The 22720-nt window shown below is 36.7% G+C and overlaps 1 protein-coding gene across 4 annotated transcripts in view; it reads left to right on the top strand.

Moving 5' to 3' along the window:
• LOC139964028 (uncharacterized) overlaps positions 1–22720 on the top strand; it is a 54239-nt gene that overhangs the window by 17591 nt on the left and 13928 nt on the right. For 3 of the 4 annotated variants that reach the window (XM_071965330.1, XM_071965334.1, XM_071965332.1), the window contains exons 5-31: positions 273–349; positions 2240–2363; positions 2696–2853; positions 3640–3799; positions 4240–4305; positions 4693–4788; positions 5410–5451; positions 6284–6403; positions 6688–6780; positions 7918–8010; positions 9606–9722; positions 10075–10149; positions 10584–10679; positions 11691–11729; positions 13573–13647; positions 14467–14604; positions 14826–14909; positions 15817–16017; positions 16633–16728; positions 17388–17483; positions 18050–18145; positions 18626–18779; positions 19638–19737; positions 20046–20094; positions 20662–20769; positions 21349–21411; positions 21969–22245. In XM_071965330.1, coding sequence (XP_071821431.1) covers positions 273–349; positions 2240–2363; positions 2696–2853; positions 3640–3799; positions 4240–4305; positions 4693–4788; positions 5410–5451; positions 6284–6403; positions 6688–6780; positions 7918–8010; positions 9606–9722; positions 10075–10149; positions 10584–10679; positions 11691–11729; positions 13573–13647; positions 14467–14604; positions 14826–14909; positions 15817–16017; positions 16633–16728; positions 17388–17483; positions 18050–18145; positions 18626–18779; positions 19638–19737; positions 20046–20094; positions 20662–20769; positions 21349–21411; positions 21969–22245 — 2893 coding nt within the window. The remainder of the gene's footprint in view (positions 1–272; positions 350–2239; positions 2364–2695; positions 2854–3639; positions 3800–4239; positions 4306–4692; positions 4789–5409; positions 5452–6283; positions 6404–6687; positions 6781–7917; positions 8011–9605; positions 9723–10074; positions 10150–10583; positions 10680–11690; positions 11730–13572; positions 13648–14466; positions 14605–14825; positions 14910–15816; positions 16018–16632; positions 16729–17387; positions 17484–18049; positions 18146–18625; positions 18780–19637; positions 19738–20045; positions 20095–20661; positions 20770–21348; positions 21412–21968; positions 22246–22720) is intronic. The other variant, XM_071965331.1, reaches the window with a different exon arrangement.

Here is a 22720-nt window from a genome sequence, read left to right as displayed (position 1 = left end):
ATGCACTACACAATATAGCTTGTTCAGCTAACATCCTTATACTTGACAGTGACCAGCCTACAGTAGTACTACTCCATAATACACAGGTTACTGTATATAGAGCTAGTACAGTATATAGCCCATAGTCTGGTATGGTAATCATATATGTTACAGACTGATCGCTAAATACTGCTGTTCAAATATTTGTGTACAATTTTTGATACATATCACAATCAAATTAAATCACAGGGGAAAGGGAATTTTGACAATTTAAGTTTCTCTTTTTGTTTTAGAATATCGAGTTAAAAGTTGAGGCCGAGAGTTTGAAGAAGGAACTGATGGATAAACAGCAACTGCTTGGCAAAGCATCGTAAGTAAAACTCATCATCTTCATTATCAAGACTTCTAGCTTCTGAAGCTGGATTTTAACCTTTCAACTGATAATCATATTTCTTCACTTTGAAGCCCCTGTAGATCTGTATCAAAAATACAAAACAAATCCTCATCATTTTTCGAGGAATGAATTCATCACCAATTTTCGTTTTTCATTTAATCCTTTGCAATATTCTGTGTAAGTTTGTCCTGTTTTTCTGTTTGCCACACAAATGCATGAAACACAAAGCACGTTGTTAGTGCCTTGTGTGGTGTCATAATGTTACCTGTTTTGGGTCATTCCATAATGAACGTAAGGGGGCCATGTTCCTGACATTCTTGATGTCATTGTCCTTCTATATCTTAAGACTGTATTTGAAGTTTGTTTCTTAAGTTTACAAGAATTAAATTGCTCCCTAATAAAATATCTGTTGTGGCTAAAAACATAATTTCCTTTGCATTTTTTATATTTTAAAGGAGCTATAATGATTCAGAAAACGTCTTACTGCTAGACACTGACATGGACGACAAGAAAAAATCCCACAACCTGTCACAAGTTGTACCCCTAGTTTATGGAACGTCCCTCATATCCTAACTTGGGGGAGAGGAGTACAGTACCTTCATATGAAAACAGTAGACTACTTCATATCGAAAAAATAGAGGACTTAATATGGAAACAATAGACTATATATACATCTACAGTATATGTTTTTTTAAAACAACCATCTGTGATAAATCCAGTCAAAGTACACTACCTGTGATCAATAGTGCTGATCTGTGTGTTCCAGATATCACTGAGTAATATATTACCCTTAGGTGTAATGTGCCATCTTCTAATTTTCTTGTCTTTGGGTTTTAGTCTAACATCTCTTTTTACTAAATGATGTAATATCAATTCCCAGTAGGTTCTCCTTCATTTCATCTCTTTATCATAAAATGATAATTTATCACCTGAATTTTTTAGTCATTAGATGGTAGTCATTGATATATAAAAATGATTTATAGAAGAAAGTACCAAGAACAGAAGATTCGTACGGTAGTAAAGATCTTAGTTATCATCCGTTGTTTATACAGTATGTAACAGTCTAGTCACAGTTACGTACAATCTTATTTGCCTTGTCTGAAAATGTCTTGTTAGCAGTGATAATCTTTTGCTTTGGTGGAAAAAAAATCATGAATAAATATGTTGTGTGAGATTTGAATTAAATGAACTCTGATATGATTTATTATCATGAAGAGAGTGAAAATTTAGCATCTAGTAGCATACAGTAGTGGTGCAAGGGTTTTCAAGTAATTGTCTACTACAAGGGAGAAATATTAGTTGGAGCAAAGAGCCAGGGAATATCAATATCTCACTATATATATATACCTTGATTGAGTAATGTACAGTGTAGTACTGGAAGTCAGGTAGACTGCTCAGTTCTATTGTAAGGCCTTCATACCCAAAAAGTTCAAGATCGTGTGAACGTTGTCTTATTCTTCTCTGGTTATAGTTTGCATGTGGGTTACCTATTGCCAACCCCTGTCCTAGTACTAGCCACAGCTATATAGTAAAATCACAGGCAACTTCTGTCTCTTCTCTTGCTTTCACCTAAGCCTCTCAGTGTACCTGGAACCAGCCCCCCCCCCTTCCACAACCCCTTTCTGGCTTTTATAGTCAGTCGGTCTCGTCATCCCTTCCCCTTTTATTGCCATGTATGGCTTCTAATCCTAAAAAAATGCTAGATGTATTAAGAGGAGACAAAAACACTAGTGAAGAAAAAAAGCCACAGGATACCTATGACATTGGTGAGACATGATTGTTAAGTTGCATTGCATCCTTAGAGTGCCTTGTTTGACTATTACGGATCTATTGATATATTGATTGTATGTGTTCCACTTTATACAGACAAGCTGTGGAGAGTCTGGCACTTGAGAAAGAACAACTCTTGAAGAAGAGGGAAAAGGAACAAGATGTCAATCTGAAACATCTCCAGGAGAAATACGAGGAGAAATTGAGAGACAAGGAGGAGGTAAATAGTCGGCAAAATATTGCTGGAGTCGTTTGAAAGGATGACTTATTACTTTTGGCGACTCTAAGAAGGGTCACAATCCTAGAAAGGATCACAATCCTACAAATGGTTAGGACCCCCCCCCCGCCCCACTTTGATTACCAGGTCTGTATTTGACTCCCTTCACTGAAATACCAACCTGTAGGTCTGGCCAATACTAAGGCATGTACTGATGAACTACCACCTACTGCACAGTATGCTTAAATTATATACATGTATGTGTTTGAATACAGTTGTATCTTTTCTTGCCAAAATAATTGCCCTCTTCCTTCTCTCTATGGCAATCCTTGTAGGAAAATAAATATCTGAAGGAATTACAAGATGATTTGCAGAGTCAGCTGGAAAAGGCACAGGAGCTCCAGCAGGAGTTGGAAAGAGAGGTACGAACTAAGGCAGAAGAGAAAGAACTGGCATCAGAGAGCAGCAGGGAATCCATCGGCGAGAAGGACAGGTACATGAAACAGTTTGGCATAATTAGGGGAGGGAGGACTTAGAAAGAGGGTAGGGTTGGAGGTAAGGGATAATCAGATGGGTACGTGAACAGATTGGCACAGTTAGGGGGAGGGGGACTTAGAAAGGGGGAAGGGGTGAAGGATAAGGAGACAGTGAGAATGATGGGTACAGTAGGTGAACGTACTGGCATAATCACAGGAAGGAATGAGGGCTAGAGAGGAGATGAGTAGGTATAAAATGCAGTGTCAGTGTCAGAGAGAGAAGAATAGAGGTTGGAGAGGAGGTGGGGGAGTGGTGGGGGAGGGGGAGAAGCAGAGTGAATTTGAAAGGCTCATGAGCAAAAGAAAGAGCAGGAGAGAGTGGTTCAAGATAATAAGGCCGACAAGAAATCACTGGCATTAGAAAACAGCAAAGAGTTCATTGTAGAGAAATAAATGTGCCGTTTTGTAGTCATGGGAAAGAGGGAGGCGTGGAGAGGAGAAGAGATAGAGAGAAGAGAGGTGTGAAGTAATGGGGCAGAAAGAAGTACATTCAATAGAAATGGCTCAAGATCAGTTGCACGGCAACAATTTATATGGTGGCATCTTCTTACAGTGTTCTATTTATCATTAATCCTTTGTTTGCTATCTAAATATAAACTTGATGATATTTGATGAAGAATGAATGTTTGTGGCAGTGAAAGTCCAGCTACATTATAACAGTTTTCAAAATGCTTTCAGCTCAGAGGAAGTTTGTAAACCATTTTGACAGTTCAACAAACTTTTGAACTTTTGAATTTTTTTAGGGTGATCGATCAGCTGCAGTCTGCCCTTCAGACCAAGGAAGAAGTCATCTCCAGACTCATGGAGGAGAAGCAGCAGACCTCAGAGGGTACTTTGCAACCTCTCAGGAAGGATAACGACAAACTGAGGAAGGAGCTGGCAGAGAAAGAGAAAGAAGTGGAGGTAACTTTTTGGTGTTGAAAAAATACAGTACCAAATTTAACTAAATCACAGTTTGTATGTAAATAGATGAAAAGTACAACTGGAAGGTGGAGACATGTTTTTATCAGGGTTAACCTTCTGAATGTCATCTAAAACATTTTGGACTAAACATTTACACTACACTAAAAATCAGAACTTAAAAAAAAAAATTCATTCACACTACACTAAAATCCTCAACCAAGGAAATCAAGAAATTTAGTATTTTTTCAATTTGAAAGGTTAATGTCTAAAGGTTAGTAGCAATTTCTTATGACGATATGTTAGATATACCTGGGTATGAAATAAGAGATATTGCTTTTAAATAGCATTTATTTCATGTACCCTTTATTTCATGTACCCTTTATTTCATGTACCCTTTAAACAGAGTAATATTTTGTTAAATAATTGTGTTCTTGTCTTAGGACTTGAAGAGGGAACTCGAAGATGAACTAACTGAAGAGAAGAGAAATGCTGAGGAGAGGATAGAGGTAAAGTTTATATCGCAAAATGGGTCAGCGGGATAAGTTTTTAGAGTAATTTTCTTATATCTAGATTTAATAAATATAGCATTGAATTGACTTTTAGTTTATAAATCGTTAAGTTATAGTGCTAGCTAGAATGAAACACAGTGTAATTACTAAGAGATTTGGAAAATAATGTTGTTGCGGCTGTTACCAACCCCCATCCCCTCCCACCCCTTCCCCTTCCCCTCTCCAAGTTATTATTGTGGAGCGATGCCTACGGTACCTCAGTATTGAACAACTGTGGACTTCTGTTTTCTGATTTTGATTGTATTTTAGAACTGTAATTTTCCATTCAAATTGGCAGGAATGACTGTTCATAATTAGAAATACCTACTCTTTGTTATTTTTTAGAAACAAAAAGATGGAAATTTGAAGAAGATTAAGCAACTGGAAGAGACCTTGGAGAAAGCTAAAGAGGAACTAGCAGGCAAAGACGATGACATGAAGGTAAGTGCCAATTCAACAGCAGCAGTTTGGCATTGTTATCGATTTAAGAGTAATCATGTGCTTAGAGGTCAAATCCTTCATCAAGGAACGTAACATGGTTTAGGTAGTCCAACGATACACACACCTTAAATATTGTAGAAATGCAAGCAGCAAGTCACAAGGTTCCCTGTGATTCATAATTTTCGTGAATCACAGACCAATTTGAGAAGCTGACAAAAGCTATGGACCACTTTCCCAGCAAAGCGCACATAATACAAATATGTAGTAATGCGCACCAAACGTTCTGGCCTACACTTTATGCACACTCTCACACCCAATGAACTCTCTGTGGGGTCTGACGACATGTTAAGAACAACCAATTGAAATTGTTCCATTGTTGCCATGGAGACAAAAAAAAAATGGGTGAGGGACTGCTACTTCACTTCCTTCCACAAGCTTTTTGTGTTATCTAGCAATTTTTGGTATGGAACATTCTCTGTCTAAAGATGGTGTCCTTGTTTTTTAGAGAAATACACCCTAATGGAAGGAAGTACTTTCATAGGTTTGCATTGAACAACAAAGATGCTTTCAGGATAGGATGCCTTCCATATTTTACTGAAAAACATTTTTTTTTTTTTGCAGGACCTGGAGAATGACTTGAGATCTGCTCAGAATGCTGAGAAGGTAAGTCGTCTTCAGGGTTGCGAAACTTTTCTTGAACTTTCCTGCGAATGTTTGCTTAATAACGCAAATTTCACGCCACTGTTTATTGAGTGGACAACCAATCACTTTTGATTCATTCGGGTACTTTAACAATTAGTGAAAAGAAAAGTCAAACACTATGCTGAAGTTTTTCATGCTCACTTTTTATAATTTATCAGATTTTGTAAATTGTTATTTCATTTTTATCATTCATTTGTTGATTCTGTTGCCCATTGATTTCCCACAAGGAATATAAATTAACTCTTGAACATGATTTAGGTGATTCATAGCATTTTTCCAACCCTGCTTCATGATGAATCATCTGTTGCTAAGTGAGATACTTGCAAAACCTGCAAAAAGTTCCTCCTAAGTAGGATTCTCATTTATGTTACAGCAAGTATTAAAATAACATAAAATATATCTCCTGCATAATAAATTGGTCTCTAATTTTTCACAAAACCTCAATTTTCTCTGGTTTTGGTCTCAGAAGTTGATAGATATCCTCCACCACTTCACCTTTTCTCCTCATCTTAGAATATTCATGTTGATATTGCATTAGCCTCTGTCACTAGTGTACTTTATAACCCTGCTTTGAGGTAAATTAGGCATCTGGTCACTTACCATGAGTAGGGATCTAAAATGATTCATTGTTAATAACAGTTGTCAAACATTTGAAAAGTGCAATACTTATTTAGTGTCCGACTCTTTTGTGATTTCTTTAAACTATGATTATGAATTTGTTGATGTTAGGACATTAAAATTCTGATAGGGAAGATCCCTCCTTCAAATTTTTGTTTATTTTTTCCGTTACCAGGAAGCAGCGAAAGAGCTTAACATGGCAAAGAACGAGATCCAATCTCTGAAGAGTAATACGTTAAAGAGAGACAAAGCCATACAAGGCTTTGTTCAAGCTATGAGAGGAAAAGAAAAAGAGGTGACATATTCCTTTAAATTGTCTCTTAGAATGACCTATGACCTAGGCCCTCTCTCATTCTACCCCACATTCTTCCAGCAATGTCCAATTAATGTTATACTTGTTTGTGTATCATTGTGACCTCTAAGAACTACAGGGCACACACATATACATGTATACATTCCCTACAATGAAAGAAATTCCCAAAGAAAGTCCCATTTATAATTTAATATTAATTTTGTTTAATAATAATCATAATAATTAAATAAAATAATAAGATAAATGTCTGTTTTTTTGGTTACTAGATTGATCAACTTTATCAACAACTGGATAACAAGGACAAGGAAGTATCTGTGGCCAGGGAAGCCATGCACAAAGCTGAAATGAAGAAATACCAGGTAAGTGGCTAAACAGGAAGTACATGATAGGATATAGAAGGCATGACTTTTATTCTCACTTTGATGGGTAGCATACTCCTAAACGACTCTCCCCCTCTTTGACCATATCTTTAAAGCAGCTTTCCTCCAATGGTTCTTTCAAATGGGCAAAAATTTGGCTTAAGGGGGTCAACAGGTTAAATCAAATTGGCCATTGTCTCTGTGATTTATACTACATGACTATTGCTTTGGCAGTACGTTGTGAAAATATTTCACAGTTTATAAACAATGTTAATGTAACTCTCATTCATTAATAAAAATTATTAAAGGGACTTGCTAGCCCAAAATTGGTAAAAAGAAATGTTGTTTTATACATACATGTGTGTGTGTATATTTCACATAGGGAGACTGTTCTTTCTGGATATCGAAACATTTTGGAATAAAGATTCTATAACGTAAATTCCTTGCCAGTGAATGAAATGGTTGATGTCCACCGAGAGTGCTAAGAGTTCTGATCTTTTCTGGCTTATACTTAATTCTTGGACAAATTTAACTCACTTGTATTACATTAGTCAGATAGTTATTTTGAATTTTGAGCACACAGTATGTCAAGGAATCACAAAGCCAACTGGCTTTCTGGTTATAATATGTCACTAAACAGACTTAAACTTTGTCAATATGATAACTGATTCCTGATACCCTTATATATTGCCGCCTTTAGTCAATAGATAATCCTCTTCATTTTGGTGTGCGCAAGTTTATGGCTATTAACATGTATGGCTTACCACACTATGAATATGTTTAGGCATCGTAACCACTAATTGTTTCATTTTCTGGTTATTAAATATTTTAAAGAAATTTGACACTGAAATCCCACAAAAAATGTCAGGTTTTATGAGCTTAAACTTAGTCAAGTTTCATGTAAAGTACAAGTGACAAACATTGCACTTTTCTAGTACTTGCTTTTCGCATGAATTTAATAATACTAATATACAAAATGTGTGTGGGTGTTGAAATAAATATTTAACAGATTGTCGTATTTTCTCCCTCACTGAAATACTACCCCCTTTATCCAGGAGAAATATTGGTTTTCAGAATTTCTGAGCTTTTTGGCCTTTTGTTATCCATTCTTTGTTTTTTGTCTTGGCCATTTTCTAGGATTTGGAGCAGTACCAATCCTCAGTATCGGACATACAGACAAACGTTGCTGATTTGAAGGCAGATCTCCACGCCAAGCAACTGGAAAATGAGGTAGGGAGAAGATATCTAGCTTGTTCCCCCCCCCATTTTTCCCCTTACATTTCTTGATTTATATTCTGTTTTGCCATTAAATTCCTCTCTTTGGATAGAAAATCATATTTTTGGTATACAATTTTATTCAAAAGTCATATGGAAGGTTTGACTAAAAGGGGAAAAAATAATATCTTGGCATGGGTTACAACTAGCATTCCTGGTGTTTTAGAGGATTTCTAAGGAAGAATGATTTTCACAAATTTGAATTTGAAAAAAATGGGTCTTGCAAGTATTGAGGGGATACTGTGTTTAGGCTCTTGTTTTAAAATAGTCAATTTAGACAGGATGATAAGTTTTGTATGCTTGTATTAGGTTTGTGGTATTTCATAAGGATGTTCTGTTTCGTCAACCTGCAGAAAAACAATTTTTATCGAACAGGTGTTTCAAACACCCTCCGAGAAATTGCCAAAAGGCATCAGCTAATGGGATTATTATGTTGTTTGTCACATGGAGAGGTAAATTTGTGGTCTTAGGATCCTGGAATTAGGGTTGATGGGTTGAAAGGAATTAATGACCACATGTTTCAAACTCCATTTCCCCTCCCCCTCCTGACTTCCCAACCCCCAAACAATAATGATGAACGGGATCAGACACTTCAAATTCCATCTGGCCAGTCGTATGGAGAGAAAAGTTTTCTATTCTTGGACCCTGGAATCAGGGTTGATTTGAATGGGTGGTCGTATGGTCTTTGATGACCGTCAACTATTAAATTCATGGTATGGACGATGGAAGCTACATCTTATGGGTTGTCGAGCAGTTAGAACGCTCTTAACCTTCAGTTAAAGCAGTCCGCCCTACCCCACACTTGATCCTAATCCACACTCGGTCTTCCCACATACTTGGTCCTACCCCACACTCGGCCCTACCCCACACTTCATCTTAATCCACACTCGGTCTTCCCACATACTTGGTCCTACCCCACACTCGGTCCTATCCCACACTCGGCCCTACCCCACATTTCATCCTAATCCACACTCGGTCTTCCCACATACTTGGTCCTACCCCACACTTGGTCCTACCCACACTCGGCCCTACCCCACACTTCATCCTAATCCACACTCGGTCTTCCCACATATTTGGTCCTACCCCACACTCGGCCCTACCCCACACTTCATTCTAATCCACACTCGGTCTTCCCACATACTTGGTCCTACCCCACACTCCGTCCTACCCCACACTCCGTCCTACCCCACACTCCGTCCTACCCCACACTCCGTCCTACCCCACACTCTGTCCTACCCCACACTCCGTCCTACACCACACTCTTCATTAATCTTGTTGGATAACCACTTTAAATCTTGTTGGATAACCACTTTACCTGATCAGAGAACCTATGGAAGGATCAAATTGTCGGAGGCATCATCAGCAGACTTTGTTATCAAGTGTAGTGGGGCAGGGGGTGGGGAAGGGGTGGAGTGGGAGGAGTCTGCTATGAAAGTTATTTAATAGTAATCCCTCGGTATTTATTGGCTGTAAATAGATTAGCAAGTCCACACTACTTTAAACATTTTAGAAGTTAGAAGTCATACCTTCCACGAAATGCTTCTCAACAGGGTCTCCAGAAGACCAACGCCTGTAAGCAACAGGAGATTGATCGGCTGAGAAACGAGAAGATACAAGGAGAGGCTGACAACCAGAAGCGCCTCGGGGAGAAAGAAGCTGACATCCAGGCAAGTAAAAAAACAAAAGATTTTATCTGATGGAGTATATTAATTGGGAAAAATAGATGGATTTAAGGGGACTTCAAATTTTGTTACAGTGGTTTAATGAAATCTTCTTGCGACCAGCTGAGAAGTGTAAAAGAAAAGATTGGGTTGTGCTCTGTGCTTGTACATAAGACCAAGAAGGTGGTTGGGGGATGTGTGAAGTTGGGCAAACTTCAAGATAAGCAAATACGTGTCAAGTTTTACATGATATTGTAAAATTTTACATCTTTGAATGGTAATAGCTGGTATTTATTTAACTAAATTATTTGCTGGTTTTGTCTTAAAAAAACCTGCAATTTTTGTATTTTTTGGACAGGATCTGCAGAATCAGGTACAGGAGGCTAGAGACAGAGCTGCTCGTGAAACTGGAGATATGAAGGATCACTATGAGGTGAGGCATGATTTGGTTTCTCTGTATACATTTGGGTCGCTATTCCGTAGCAGAAGTATGGTGATATCTCTTCCAACTAAGGAAATGTCTGATTGAAAAGTGGATTCAAAACACTCAGCTTATTTTTAGATAACACTGTCGCTAATATTTGAAATTGTTTTCAACAGCTATTCATCAAATATTACATGGTCATTTAATTATTCAAGTCATAATTACAAAATATGTTACATAATGAGAAATAATTTAGCAATGTATTGACTTTTGAGTTTGTTTTCACTGGCCATAGAATTATTCAAGTCAATATTACAACATATGCTACAACATGAGAAATCAATTAGCAAGGAATTGAATTTTGAGTTTGTTTTCACCGGCCATAACAAACTTTAAAGCACTAGCCAGTTTCCATATCACTCTATTTTTTTCCTTTTGTTCAGGATCTTCTCGACGACTGCAAGAAAGATCTCGACAAGAAAGACAAGCTGATCCAGAAGTTGAACAAGACACTCCAAGATAAAGATGAGATCATACAGGTATGTGAACCAGATATGATGCAGAGATACACTCTATATTAGAAGTAGGGCGACAGTTTTCTTTATTATACAAATAAACAAACAGCGAAAACCTGACTGGGAAAATATAAAACAATTTTAAAGAGCAAAGATATTTATGGCAAGAACGGGATTGAAACCAGTGACCCAACACACGACCAACTGAGCTATCCTTAGTCTTAGTTGGTAGCGATCCCTATATAGCCTTTGTTTTTTTTTAAATGGGGGGCGACATTCAGAAACCACATTAGCTTGCATACTGTGTAACCAGGGATCACTCCCAAGTTGCATTCGGTACAAACCAGAAACGGGCAGGGAGGTGATTTCGAAAGAAATTAAGTTTTTTATGCAAAAAGTTAAAGAAGTTAATGAAAATTATAAGCAACAGAAAATGAGTTTACTTCATTTGTAACTTTCTTGTGTAAAGTGAATAAAATTATAGTCTTAAAATATGTAAAGTTTAGCAAGATTAGTGATAGAATGGATGGCATGTTTCCCCAGGCAAGCCTGAACCCCTTAACTTTAATATAGTGGCCTTCAACTACACTTTCTAGTGGTTGGTGAGAGTTTTGTTAATACTAAGAGAAATAACTGCTACTTTTCTGGTCGACGGAAAAAATGTCTGAGTTAATAATGTTTAAGGTGCTGAAAATCTCTTTGCTGGCCAGCTTAAAAAAAACAGAGATATAATGGCACAAAGATGCCTTTACAAGAAGATTGACAAGAGTCTATATATATTGGTGGTCTGGTGTCTGCAAAGTCATTTTCCATGCCAGCAAAAATAATAATAAGAAACGATAAGCCAACTTCAAAAAGACAAAAGAATCTTAGCAAAATGAGAAACAAAATCAAGAATTTATACCCCCCCCCATTTTTATACATAGAACAAAAGTTCTTCAGTATTTTATGATAGGCAACGGCAAATACCCAATTATAGTAAAGTTCAATTGTTCAACATTTTCCTGCATCCTCCCACACCATAACCCTTTACAGGATCTCATGGAGAACGCCCGAAGTAACTTCTCATCTCTCGTGAGTTATTTTGCAGTCCATAGTGTTTTCCTTTTTTTGTCCTCCTGAAGAGAAGGGCTTCTGTTTTGTTCCCACCATTTTCCTGTGACGTGCTTCCTTTGTGTTTCCACTTGCTCATCAAACTTATTCAAGTAGCTGTCTTCACCATCCCATACCCCACTCTTCAAGACTTTGTAATGGAAATGTTTCACTCCATCAATAATTTAATATTGATAGAATCTTTTATCTCCATTTCTGTCGTTGGTTTTGAGATTGAAAACAGAAAAAATGTCAAGCTTACCACTTATGATGCCAAAATGCTGTTCGTAATGTGTAAATTGATGCATGCAACTGCTAAGCTAAAATGACTTTTAGTTTAACCCCACATCAGAGTCAGTGCTAAAATGACTTAAGTTTAACCCACATCAGAGTCAATGCTAAAATTAATTTAGTTGAACCCACCTCTGAGTCAATGCTAACATGCCTTTAAGTTGACTCACCCCCTGAGTGAATACTATTAAAATGGACTTTAATTTAACATACCTCTGAATCAATTGTGCAATGACTTTTATTTTGAACCACCTTCGAGTCAATGCTAAAATGCCTTTAATTCAACTCACCCCTGAGTCGATGCTAATGTGACTTCAGTTTAACCCAGTTACATGTGAAAGCTTAAATGACTTTAATTTGACCCACATCTGATTTCAAGCTAAAGTGCCTTTAATTTGGTTTACTTCTGAGTCAATGCTAATGTGACTTCAGTTGTGCAAGCTTAAATGACTTTAATTTGACCTAAATCTGAGTCAATGCTAATGTGACTTCAGTTTAACCCAGTTCCATGTGAAAGCTATATTTAAACCCATTTGAGATAAAATAGAATAGATAATGGTGAAAATGTTAATTTGAATGCTGCTCACATATCTTCTAAAAGGACTTGTACATCACAGTATATGTACTCAGACTACTCACATTGTTCGTTTTAAGTTTTCCATTCATTTTATCTCGTTAGTTGTCCTCACATCGTCTTTACACCAAGATTTAGAATTAGAGAAACACTGCTGTATTTGTAATCACCACAACATCAATATGCCACAAGACATGTCTTTTTTTGTCAGCCGTTTCAAAAAGAAAAAAAAGAATGCATTTCTCTTAGTTTTGTCATTGTAGTAAACTGCATGTTGCATCTAGAACAAAAAGTAGAATGGTTTAAAACTTAAGCAGCTTGTTAGAACCTGTTCTTACACACCGTGACAAGCACCTTCATTTTTTTTAATATAAATTTCACCCACTTGATGTTAATATTCCACTTAAATCAGTAAGTATTCTATAACATTCCAACTATAAAGGGTCACTAAGGAACTCACATTGTTACCATGACAACTGTTGCCATGGCAATTCATCACCTCCTTACAGGAGCAATGAGGTATTACAATTATACTACACAACTGTATAAAACAGGAAACCAAGGCAAACATTCTTTCTTCTGGTTTCAGGGTTACATTTTCTGCTTGATTGCTTTTATTTTTCCCTCTCTTCTTTGAACTTTACTCTCTCTGATATCACATTCAACAGAGATGCCTCAATTCAACCAAGTTTAATGCCTTATGGGAGGCCAAATGGGAGGCTAAAAACCAACACTGTGTGAAGTGAGCAGCTATATGTCATCAGCTTACTTTGGCTTCAAATGCAAGATTCTTAATATTTAAATCTTATAAAGTTGCATACCTTGACAAAGAATCAAGAAGGGAATTTAAAATATCGCTCAGGAGCATTTAAAATGATTCATTGGTAGGACTGTGTCACTGCTGTCCACAAATACACTCTCATGATGACACAAGCTGCGACTTTGTTCTCCTTTCTTCAGGAACAGTCTCGAGATGCCGACTCGGCCTTGGATGATCTGAAGAAGAGGTTGAAGGAGAAAGAGAAGAGATTGGAGGTTTGATTATTAAATATTATATCTTACTTACCCTGACATGCCAACCAGTCTGGGTTTTTCCGTAGTTCGTACGGAAAATAACAATGGATATGGAAATATGTTTTTTACATATACTTAGTCCAGATTTTTGCGTGAGCACAATTTTCACAAAGGTATTAAATGCCTGTCTCAGACAACTGAACGTCTTGAGCAGTAGTTTGGGTCGGACATTCAACACTTGCTTCCACATAACAACTACATTGAGTGTAAGAAAAAGTTACTAAAATCATAAAATATGACTAAAACACATCAGTGTGTATCATTACAGTCAGATCTCCGTTAAAGTTAAAAGTAAAATATCCAAAAGATTGTATTACAAAGAAAATTAGAATGAAATATGTGACCGAATTTTATATGTGAAGCTTTTGTAACTGGGCATTGTGGGTTGAATGATAAATGTATTAATGTTAAGGTGTACATGGCATCATGGAAGTATGTTGATTTTCTGTATAAAATAACCTAGTTTTGGTCTCTTTATTATTGAAAAGTATTTTCCAAACCTAGCATCTCTGCTTACCCATCTAGGAAAGCCGTTTCTATGCAGCTCGTTAGTCTAGTTTACCATCTTAACAGACAGAAGACATTTTTATTTTGACACTTTTGTGTAATTAATTTCTGAATACTAAATATAAACTTCACATTTTCTTGGCTAAACAAGATGTAAGTTTTCAACTTTCCAAAATTATCTCTGTATTTTTCCTCTATAAATTCATATATCCTACAAAATGTTGTAACCATAGCAACAACTAGAGTTAACCAATCACGTTACTTCCTTTGCAGGGTAAAGTTGAGGAACAGATTTTAGCAACAGAAGCAGCCGAAGCTGAAGCCGATGACCTCAGGAAATTGTTGAAAGAAAAGGAGAATGATTTGGAACAACTTCATAGGGCTAATCTGGATCAGAAACAAAAGTTCAAAGTAAGTCGAACACTTTATGTAAATCAGGGTCATGACCTATATGCATAGCTTATAAATCTGATATAAAAATGATTAATTTTGTTGCAGCTAATATAGTCTGTACTTTAAGGATATAAGTGGTAGAGAAAACTTGAGAGAGCTTTTATTGTGGGTAAACTTTAAAATTCACTTATGCAGAGAAAGTCAAATTTTATATTGAGGAGGTATTTCCGTTTCCTCAGGACTTGGAAAATAGGTTAAAAGGAGCTGGCGATCAGAACAAACAACTCACTGAAGCATTGAATCTTCAAAGCAGGTCCAAAGAGGTATGTCGTTATCTTTCGTTATTTATATAAGACACAGTTGGTCATAAATGCTCTTTGAGACTGAGAAATGGTCAAAAAAATCCTTGACTTAATTCACTCATTTTTAGACCATTTCTTACAAATATTTGAAATGCTCTTCCATTCGTGAGAATGAGTAGACATTCAGTAAAAGTTTATTCAAGTGTTAGCTGAGTAGTGGGTTATCTAAGGAAGTTGAGGTCATAGATCATTCTATTCTTTGGAAAACATCTGAGTGTGAGTCCTTCCACAGAAGTGTTTGCATTTTCACCAATGTTTGTGACCATTACTAGTAACTAGTTGGGCGTTCAAGGTTTTCTTTACATCAGCGGTCTGCAAATTTTATGCCCACCTATATCTGTGACAAAGGTTTAGTAAGTAACTACCCTATCGTTGAGTGTGTTACTTACATCAAAGGCCAGCAAAGTTTAGACCCACCTATGTATGTGACAATTCTTAGTAAATAACCACTCAGTCATCGAGTGCGTTATTTACATCAGTGGTTGGCAAATTTATGGCCCATCACCTAGGATCCTCCATGAAGACTCCCACCCTCAGATTCGATGCTCAGAGGGTGTGTCAACAATTTGAGGTCAACGGTGGTCCAAGCTCCATTGAGCACAAACGTGTAACGCACACAGGGATGAGCCAGGGGTAAGAAAAATCACGGAACTTTGCAAAAATTGCGGTTTAGGCTCCAGTTTGCGTATGCTACAGTGTGTTAGGATAATAGTTTTTGTCCCTGAGGTAGAAAAGAAATCATGGATATTCCGCGAATTCGCGGAAAAAGCTCATGCCAGCGTACAGCGTCACTAGTGATTTGGGCCACCACAGCACCGTTGAAGGTACATGGTAAATAATTGGTCGTCATACCTTCACTACTCATTAGGTTCAAGACGAGGGTCTGAAGCGCTCGTTAGGGGAGAAGGAAGCCATCATCGGTAACCTTCAGAAGTCTATTGCGGAGAAAGACGGCATGCTGGAGAACCTACGGGACCTCCTGGAGGGGCAGGCCAGGGGTGAAACGGCCAAAGAAGATCTCTTTAAGCAACTGACAGCCAAACTCAGAGACAAAGAGAAACAGTTACAGGTATGATTTCAACCTTCTCTTCAAACAATTGTCGATAGGTTTTTGGGAATTTCATCTTATTAATACTCTTTAAGTAACCTCTTTGTGTTTGACCATCTATTTTGACACCAAGTCCATTCAACGTTACTCAAAATGAGACTGCAAGTTTATTAAAACTAGGATACATTCTCAAATTTTTCACCAAAAAGGATGGTTAACGACGGAGTCATTGACTACGTCAATTTGGTCTTCGACATTTTTTCTTCGGAAAACTCTAAGGATGTCAGTATTAATTCGATGTAAAAAGCAAACTGGAAAATTTCAAGGTTTTTTTTCTCACTTTTCTCCCTTATTTGGAATAAAACTGGTATAATATAGATAAGGACTAAAGATTTTGATGGGTTTTTTACGTATTGAATTACGTAGAAAAAAAATCTGAATGTTAATTGAAAAAGGTGCTTGATGAATGGTTATCATTAATAGTTATGATGAATAATTCTAGTTACTTATAATGCTACAGAGCTGAGATCTCTTCCTTATTCTGTAATAATATCACAAGCAAAGAGGGGAAAGTTTGTTCATTGCATTCGTCTGACTGGTTACCACCGATGTAATTTGGATACTTTCTTTACCCAGGAAATGGTCGCAGAGAGAGCAGATGTCGCTAATGCCAACCAGAAGGCCACACAGGACTTACTCGATGCACTCAGAGACAAAGACGAACAGATTAAGGTGAGAACAGAATAATGAACATAATTTGAAGGAGTGTTTGTTTCTATTTTTCCAGTTCTACGGAGTAGTTGGTGTTCGTCTGGAATGAAAGTGTTGTGCAAAGAATCGACAGAGCTTAACAAATTGGGATACAAACTATTTTACTGAGCCGAAAGAGAGACCCCATCTGCCACGTGGATGGTAGATCGTTGGCTCCTTTGTGGCACTCTGCGTCCATAAAATTATGCACAAAGAAAAAATCAGTGGGTCTGATTGGTTAATGGAAATTGAGGAAGGGGTTCAAAATTATGTCAGGTTTCATAATCAACTGAGTGTTGATTCTGCGTTTTGATCGGCAAGAAATCGAGAGGTTGGATTTCTTTAGTCATATGACGTGAAATTATAGCACAAGCATGTATGGTTTATTATAATAGTGATATCCTCAGGGAAAAAACTTAAGAGAAAATGACATGCCAGTAGGAAATGAGAATCTCATGTTAATTATAAGCTTCAAGAAAATGCTCAGTTTAGTTTACACTTTGGTGTGAGTTTTCACAGGATTGTGTTTTTAACAGCTGTGTGAGATGTTTAAATTAAGTATTGTTAATTTATTATTTTCCTTCCTGAGCAAGAACTCTGTTCTTTATAGGTTATATAATTTTTTTTTCTTTATCGCTCAGGACTTGAACGGAAATTTGGGTAAACAGATGTCACAGCATAGCAACAAGATCCGTAACCTACAGAGGGAGCTAGACAACAAAGATTTGGAACTTCAGGTGAGACAAAACAGGAAGCATGCAGACATTTTGGAAAATACCTCATGCCAATTCTTCTGTTCTGTTCCATAATTTTAATAGCTATAACAGTTTACAACTGAAACTATGAACATACTTGAAAGTATTGAATGGGTGTGGATATGTTTTGAAATAACCACATGATGCGTGCATTTAAAGTTGGTTTTAAGCAGGGTTATTGTCCATTATAATGTTTCCGTATCAGAAATAGATGCGTTTTCTTTATCCATTGTCGTATTTGTCAATGAAGTATAAATCAGTATTTGTCCCACCTTTGCTTAGAGGCAGTGTGCCTTTTTTGGTTGAAAGTGTCATTTAAGAAAAGGAATGCCTGGTGGTGTGGATGACCATAATGCATTCAAAACAAGATGCCAGCATGAAGTGATAATTTCATTGTGACACATGGTAAGATGTTCCCTTTGTTAGATATCCAATTCTACAACTCTATTATGCATGCCTCTCCGATGCCCTCCTAGTGCCACCTGGTCACCTGGGCCCAATGATCCAATGGTAATACATGACTACATTTATTGATTTCTTCCTTCTAGGGCGCCGGTGATGCATTGAACAGGGCAGAGAGGGAGCAGGAAAACCTCGTCGGAAAACTGCGAAACGCACTGGAAGAGAAAGACAAGACTATCGAGGTGAGAACCAGCCTAACAACCATTTATTTTGAGCACCGTAGATAAGGGGGTCAGCATGATGGGAAACCATATGTTCTGCTCTCACGAAAACTTTATAGATAATGCATTCTACGATAGAACACAGTAGTTACAGTGTCCTGAAGCTGGAATTACATCAATGCATTCGTTTTGAAGCACATTCTTAAGAAACATATGTCATAGTAGAAGCGACTAGAGGTTCTGTCCCAAGCTTGATTAGGGAACGGAGCAAAATAAGGGGGAAAATAAAAGTGTTTTCTAATTTTCATAATACACTGAAAAGAAATGAAATGAAGTCTTAAGAAACCAGGTTCCTGGTGACATAATTATTCTTTGATGCCACTATTCAGAGATATGCAGACACTCCCTAAGGTTGTAATTGGTTAGCAGTCCTACAGCACTTCAGTATTCAATAGTCTGTATTTTAAAACCGCATTTAACCGTTTGGTTTTGTTTCGACAGAAACTTCTGGACAGTGGGCGGGAGAAAGACAAGCTGTTTGTGGAGATGCAGCAGGCTGTTGCCAAGAATCATCCCAGCCTTGTCAAAGCTGCCGAGATTCAGAGACTGAAAGATGAAGCTGATGGCCTTCGAGAATCTCTCTCTGGGAAAGAAGGTATGCTCATCAAAGTCACTTTAGCCCAGGGTGTGAAAAATCTACGCACCATCCCAACCACTTATGTGGGAATTCACAGCCGTCAGATGGAATTAAAACAGGGAGTCAAATGAGTAAACAGCAGAGCAGAGTGTATGACTTAGTTCTATATATCATTAAGTATGAGTGCTCGGTTGTCTGCTTTACAAACGATAACGGTATCGTCTGTACTCGCAAAAATGTTCGCAGGGAAATTAAGTAAGGATTTCCAACTGTTTTGGCTTTAGCTTTTTAATCGAGGTAGAGGTCTCATTTCTTGCTACTTGCCAAAATGTAAACACTTTTTAAGATGATAATAAATTGTGAGGATGGATATTAAGGTTTTATACTGTCATTTTTTTTTTTTTTTAAAGTTATACTTGTGTTACTCCACCAGTTTATGACAAGTTTTGCACAACATTTCATTATTTGTTCATGTGCAATCGTTTGGCAATTTTCAATCTGACTGCATATGATGTTACTGAATATGTCTTGGAAAATTGTGTCAATCTTTCCTGTTTTATCTTCCTTATTCAGATCTAGAGTGAATTTTTTACAGTTTTTGGGGGAAATATTCACAGCAGATAGGACCATTAATTAACACAAATGTAATGCTAAACAAAAAGTAATAATAATAAGCAAGATTTAATAACAAAAGTCTTTAGAAACATTCTCTTTAATTATTGATGTGTGTTTTTTTTAGTAGTAGTGGTATTTATAGACACGTATATTTCACGGTTAATTTTGTTCCCTCAAGCTTATCAATTTGGAGCGACAGGGATGATGTGTTTTAAACATTGTTCTATCATTATTTCAAATATTGCTTCTTCCAATCACCAGATGAAGTGAGAAGGTTAAAGTCATCACTACCAGAGAAAGGAGAGCTGGATTCTCTGAGAGCTGAATTGCAGAACAAAAACAAATTATTGGAAAGAGCTAAGTAAGTGATAAACCTTGTCATAGGTATGAACTTTGGTATATATCTTTCCTCTTTAGGGCAATATCTTGCACACGTAAGAGCTTCAAAATTCATTAAACATAGTGAAAATTGATGTATTAATTAACCAGAAGTATTTGACTGTTCAAGGAAGCCAGTGCTGGAGCCTCCACTGAATATTTAAAAATCTACTTTTCACTTGTTTCTCCTTTTTTTCTTTCTTTGTTTTTGTGCTTTGTTTTCTTGTGTTTTGTCTTGTGCTGAATAACAACTTTTCTATTTTGTATTTATTTTGTATTTTTATTTTGTAGAGCTACCATCGATCAGCTTCAGCAACCTGAAGTCAGTAAATACGAGATAGTAAGTTTGATGAAATTTCTGGTTGAATAATGGCAATAGTTGAATAAAATGAACAAGATATAGAATGAAAATTACATGTGTCAGCTACACTTACACTGCAAAGGAACCTTAATTCACATCAGTGCATTCTGATTCAATATGGTGCCACCATCGACCAACTATAACATCCCAAAGTCAACAAATATGAAATGTTTACTAAATTGATTCCATGTTGAAGTCAATTAGTTTCAGTAAAGGAAAGCTCTGTATAACTACCTTGTGATTCAACACCAGATTCAAATATACTTGAATTTCCAAGACTTGTGGCAAAAAGATGATGTAAAGCAAATTAAGCAGGAATTCCTGTGGCCCAAGTATTCTCTTTCGAAGTACGCTTGCTCTGAAATCTCCATTCTGAATGCTGCACTAACGTGCGACTAATTTTTATGTAAGTGCAAAGAAATTGGAGAACTATTTTAAAGTGGAGCATTATTATTGAAAGAAATTCCATCACGGATCACAGCGACTTGTTCTTTTTTGAAATTCTGGATACTGAAGAATCCACATTTTTTGTACTGTGTTTTCCAGGCGAGGCAAAAGAGAAGACTCACAGAACTGGAAGCAAAGTTGGAAGCCAAGGAACGGGAACTCGATGCTAAGATGGAAGACGAGAAAGCAAAGGACAGACTCATTAAGGTAAGTTTCCTTAAAGAACTAAGAAAATAAATGAAATAAAAGGAAAGCAATAATTGGAAAAATTGATGTTGGTTCACTTGAGTAGCAGAATATTATCCGTTATTGAAACAAACTGTTGTAGTTTATTATCAGGCCTAGTTGGATGTAAAAAGTGATAAATTTATTATATATTGGAAAGTTTTATTTGACATAAATGTCAGAGAACATTTCATAGCGACCAATTTATAATGTGAGAAATTTTATACATCAATATATGATTTTAGCTGGATTACCTGCTTTGTACAAACTTCTGTAGCTGGCCAACCGGAAAATATGGGACAGAAGGCTTCACTGATTTTCCCACTTTCTAGTAATTATTTATATCAAGCTAAGTTGCTTGATATCAATTTCTTCTTATTTGTAAATTTTTGTTTTCATATTTACTCACATAAACCGTGGAGTTGCAGAGAATGACCACACAATATGAGTTTTGTTTTGTGAATGTATGGTGTGTTGTGATTCCATATGAACTCATCCAATGTCGATGTCTGTTATTTTGATTAAAGTCCTTTTTGCATTTTGTTTCCTCTTTGTAAACAGGAACTTCAAATCAGAGTGAATCTTGCTGACAATCGTAAAGGGAGGGGATCCGGTAATGATGATGTAAGTCCATATTTCTACCGTATAAATGAATCCGCTGGTCATTTTAATCCGCCCATTTGCATATTTCAGTATATTTTCCAATATACTGAGGAATCATACTAGATTGATGGACCTGTCCAATGATCTGTTTTTTTGTTCCACCAAAATCAATTGAGGTTGGAACCGTGATGTTAGACAAAAACAGTTTGAAAATTAACAATAATAAAAAATGATGTGATTTTTGTGGGACACAAACTTTTTTATCGGATGAAACTTTACAAATAATTAAAAGAAGACAAGAAGTAAACCATATGGGAGATTCAGAAACAACTTTTTTTCAGATAATTCAAGTATTAGGGTTGTTGACAAAACAGTGTCAGTTTAAGAAAAGCTGTGAATAATTTTTGGGAATGAAGAATTGATCAACCTTTAATTCTCGTGAAGTAAGTAAAACAAAAGTTTTAGAGACATTTGTTTTTTGATTTGTTAAAATTCTATGAGATTGTTGGAAGAATTAGTTTTACCTGTTTTCATGATTTTTCATTTTAATTATGCTCTTTTTATTTTAATCTACTCAGCTTCACGATGCTCTGAGGGAACAAATCAAGGAGTTAAGTCGATTGACGGATACCCTTAAAGCAGAGAGGCAACTCTACGTAAATATCACTCAGAGTGGGACAAAGGACGAATCTGACTCGAGTAGGACCCGCTTGTTAGATTCTGAACTGGCTGCAGTCCAGGCTCTGCGTCACCAGTTGGAAAACGGCTTGCACAGCAGGGACGACATCCGTATTAGCATCGACGGTCGACCTTATTTCTCTTCCAATACCAGTGGAGTTGGCAGTGATGTACACGGTGAGTCATCAGATGTCGTGCATTGCGTGGACTTTATTGCAAAGTTTTCCAGATATTTTTGAAAGTTTGTTTTGTTGTATCCACATCGCATACACTTACATTCGTTGTTGGAAAATTCTTGGAATAAGTAGGGGGTGGGGTGAAAATATCTCTTACAGATAAGTTTGTAAGATAATGAATAGAGTATTGAAAATCATTTATAAATGTTACCTTTGGTATTCATATGTACATTTTAATTTTGAACATTTAATCATGTTTCCTTATATATATATATATATTTTTCATTTTTGGGTCATATTTTGAGCATTTTCTATGATTTGATTGTCATCTATTAATACAAGCCCCACGTTTTTATGCTCAAAGGAGCTTTAGTTTAATAGCAGATAAGTGAAATTTTCACTTGATTTTGAGAGATTTTGAGTAGATACTGTTGTGTACTTTATCGGTAATTGCATTCATGTGCTAGTCATCATTG

The sequence above is a fragment of the Apostichopus japonicus genome, chromosome 22 (genome assembly GCF_037975245.1).
Source record: "Apostichopus japonicus isolate 1M-3 chromosome 22, ASM3797524v1, whole genome shotgun sequence".
NCBI lineage: Eukaryota > Metazoa > Echinodermata > Holothuroidea > Aspidochirotida > Stichopodidae > Apostichopus > Apostichopus japonicus.
This window is presented reverse-complemented; position numbering and strand designations above follow the sequence as displayed.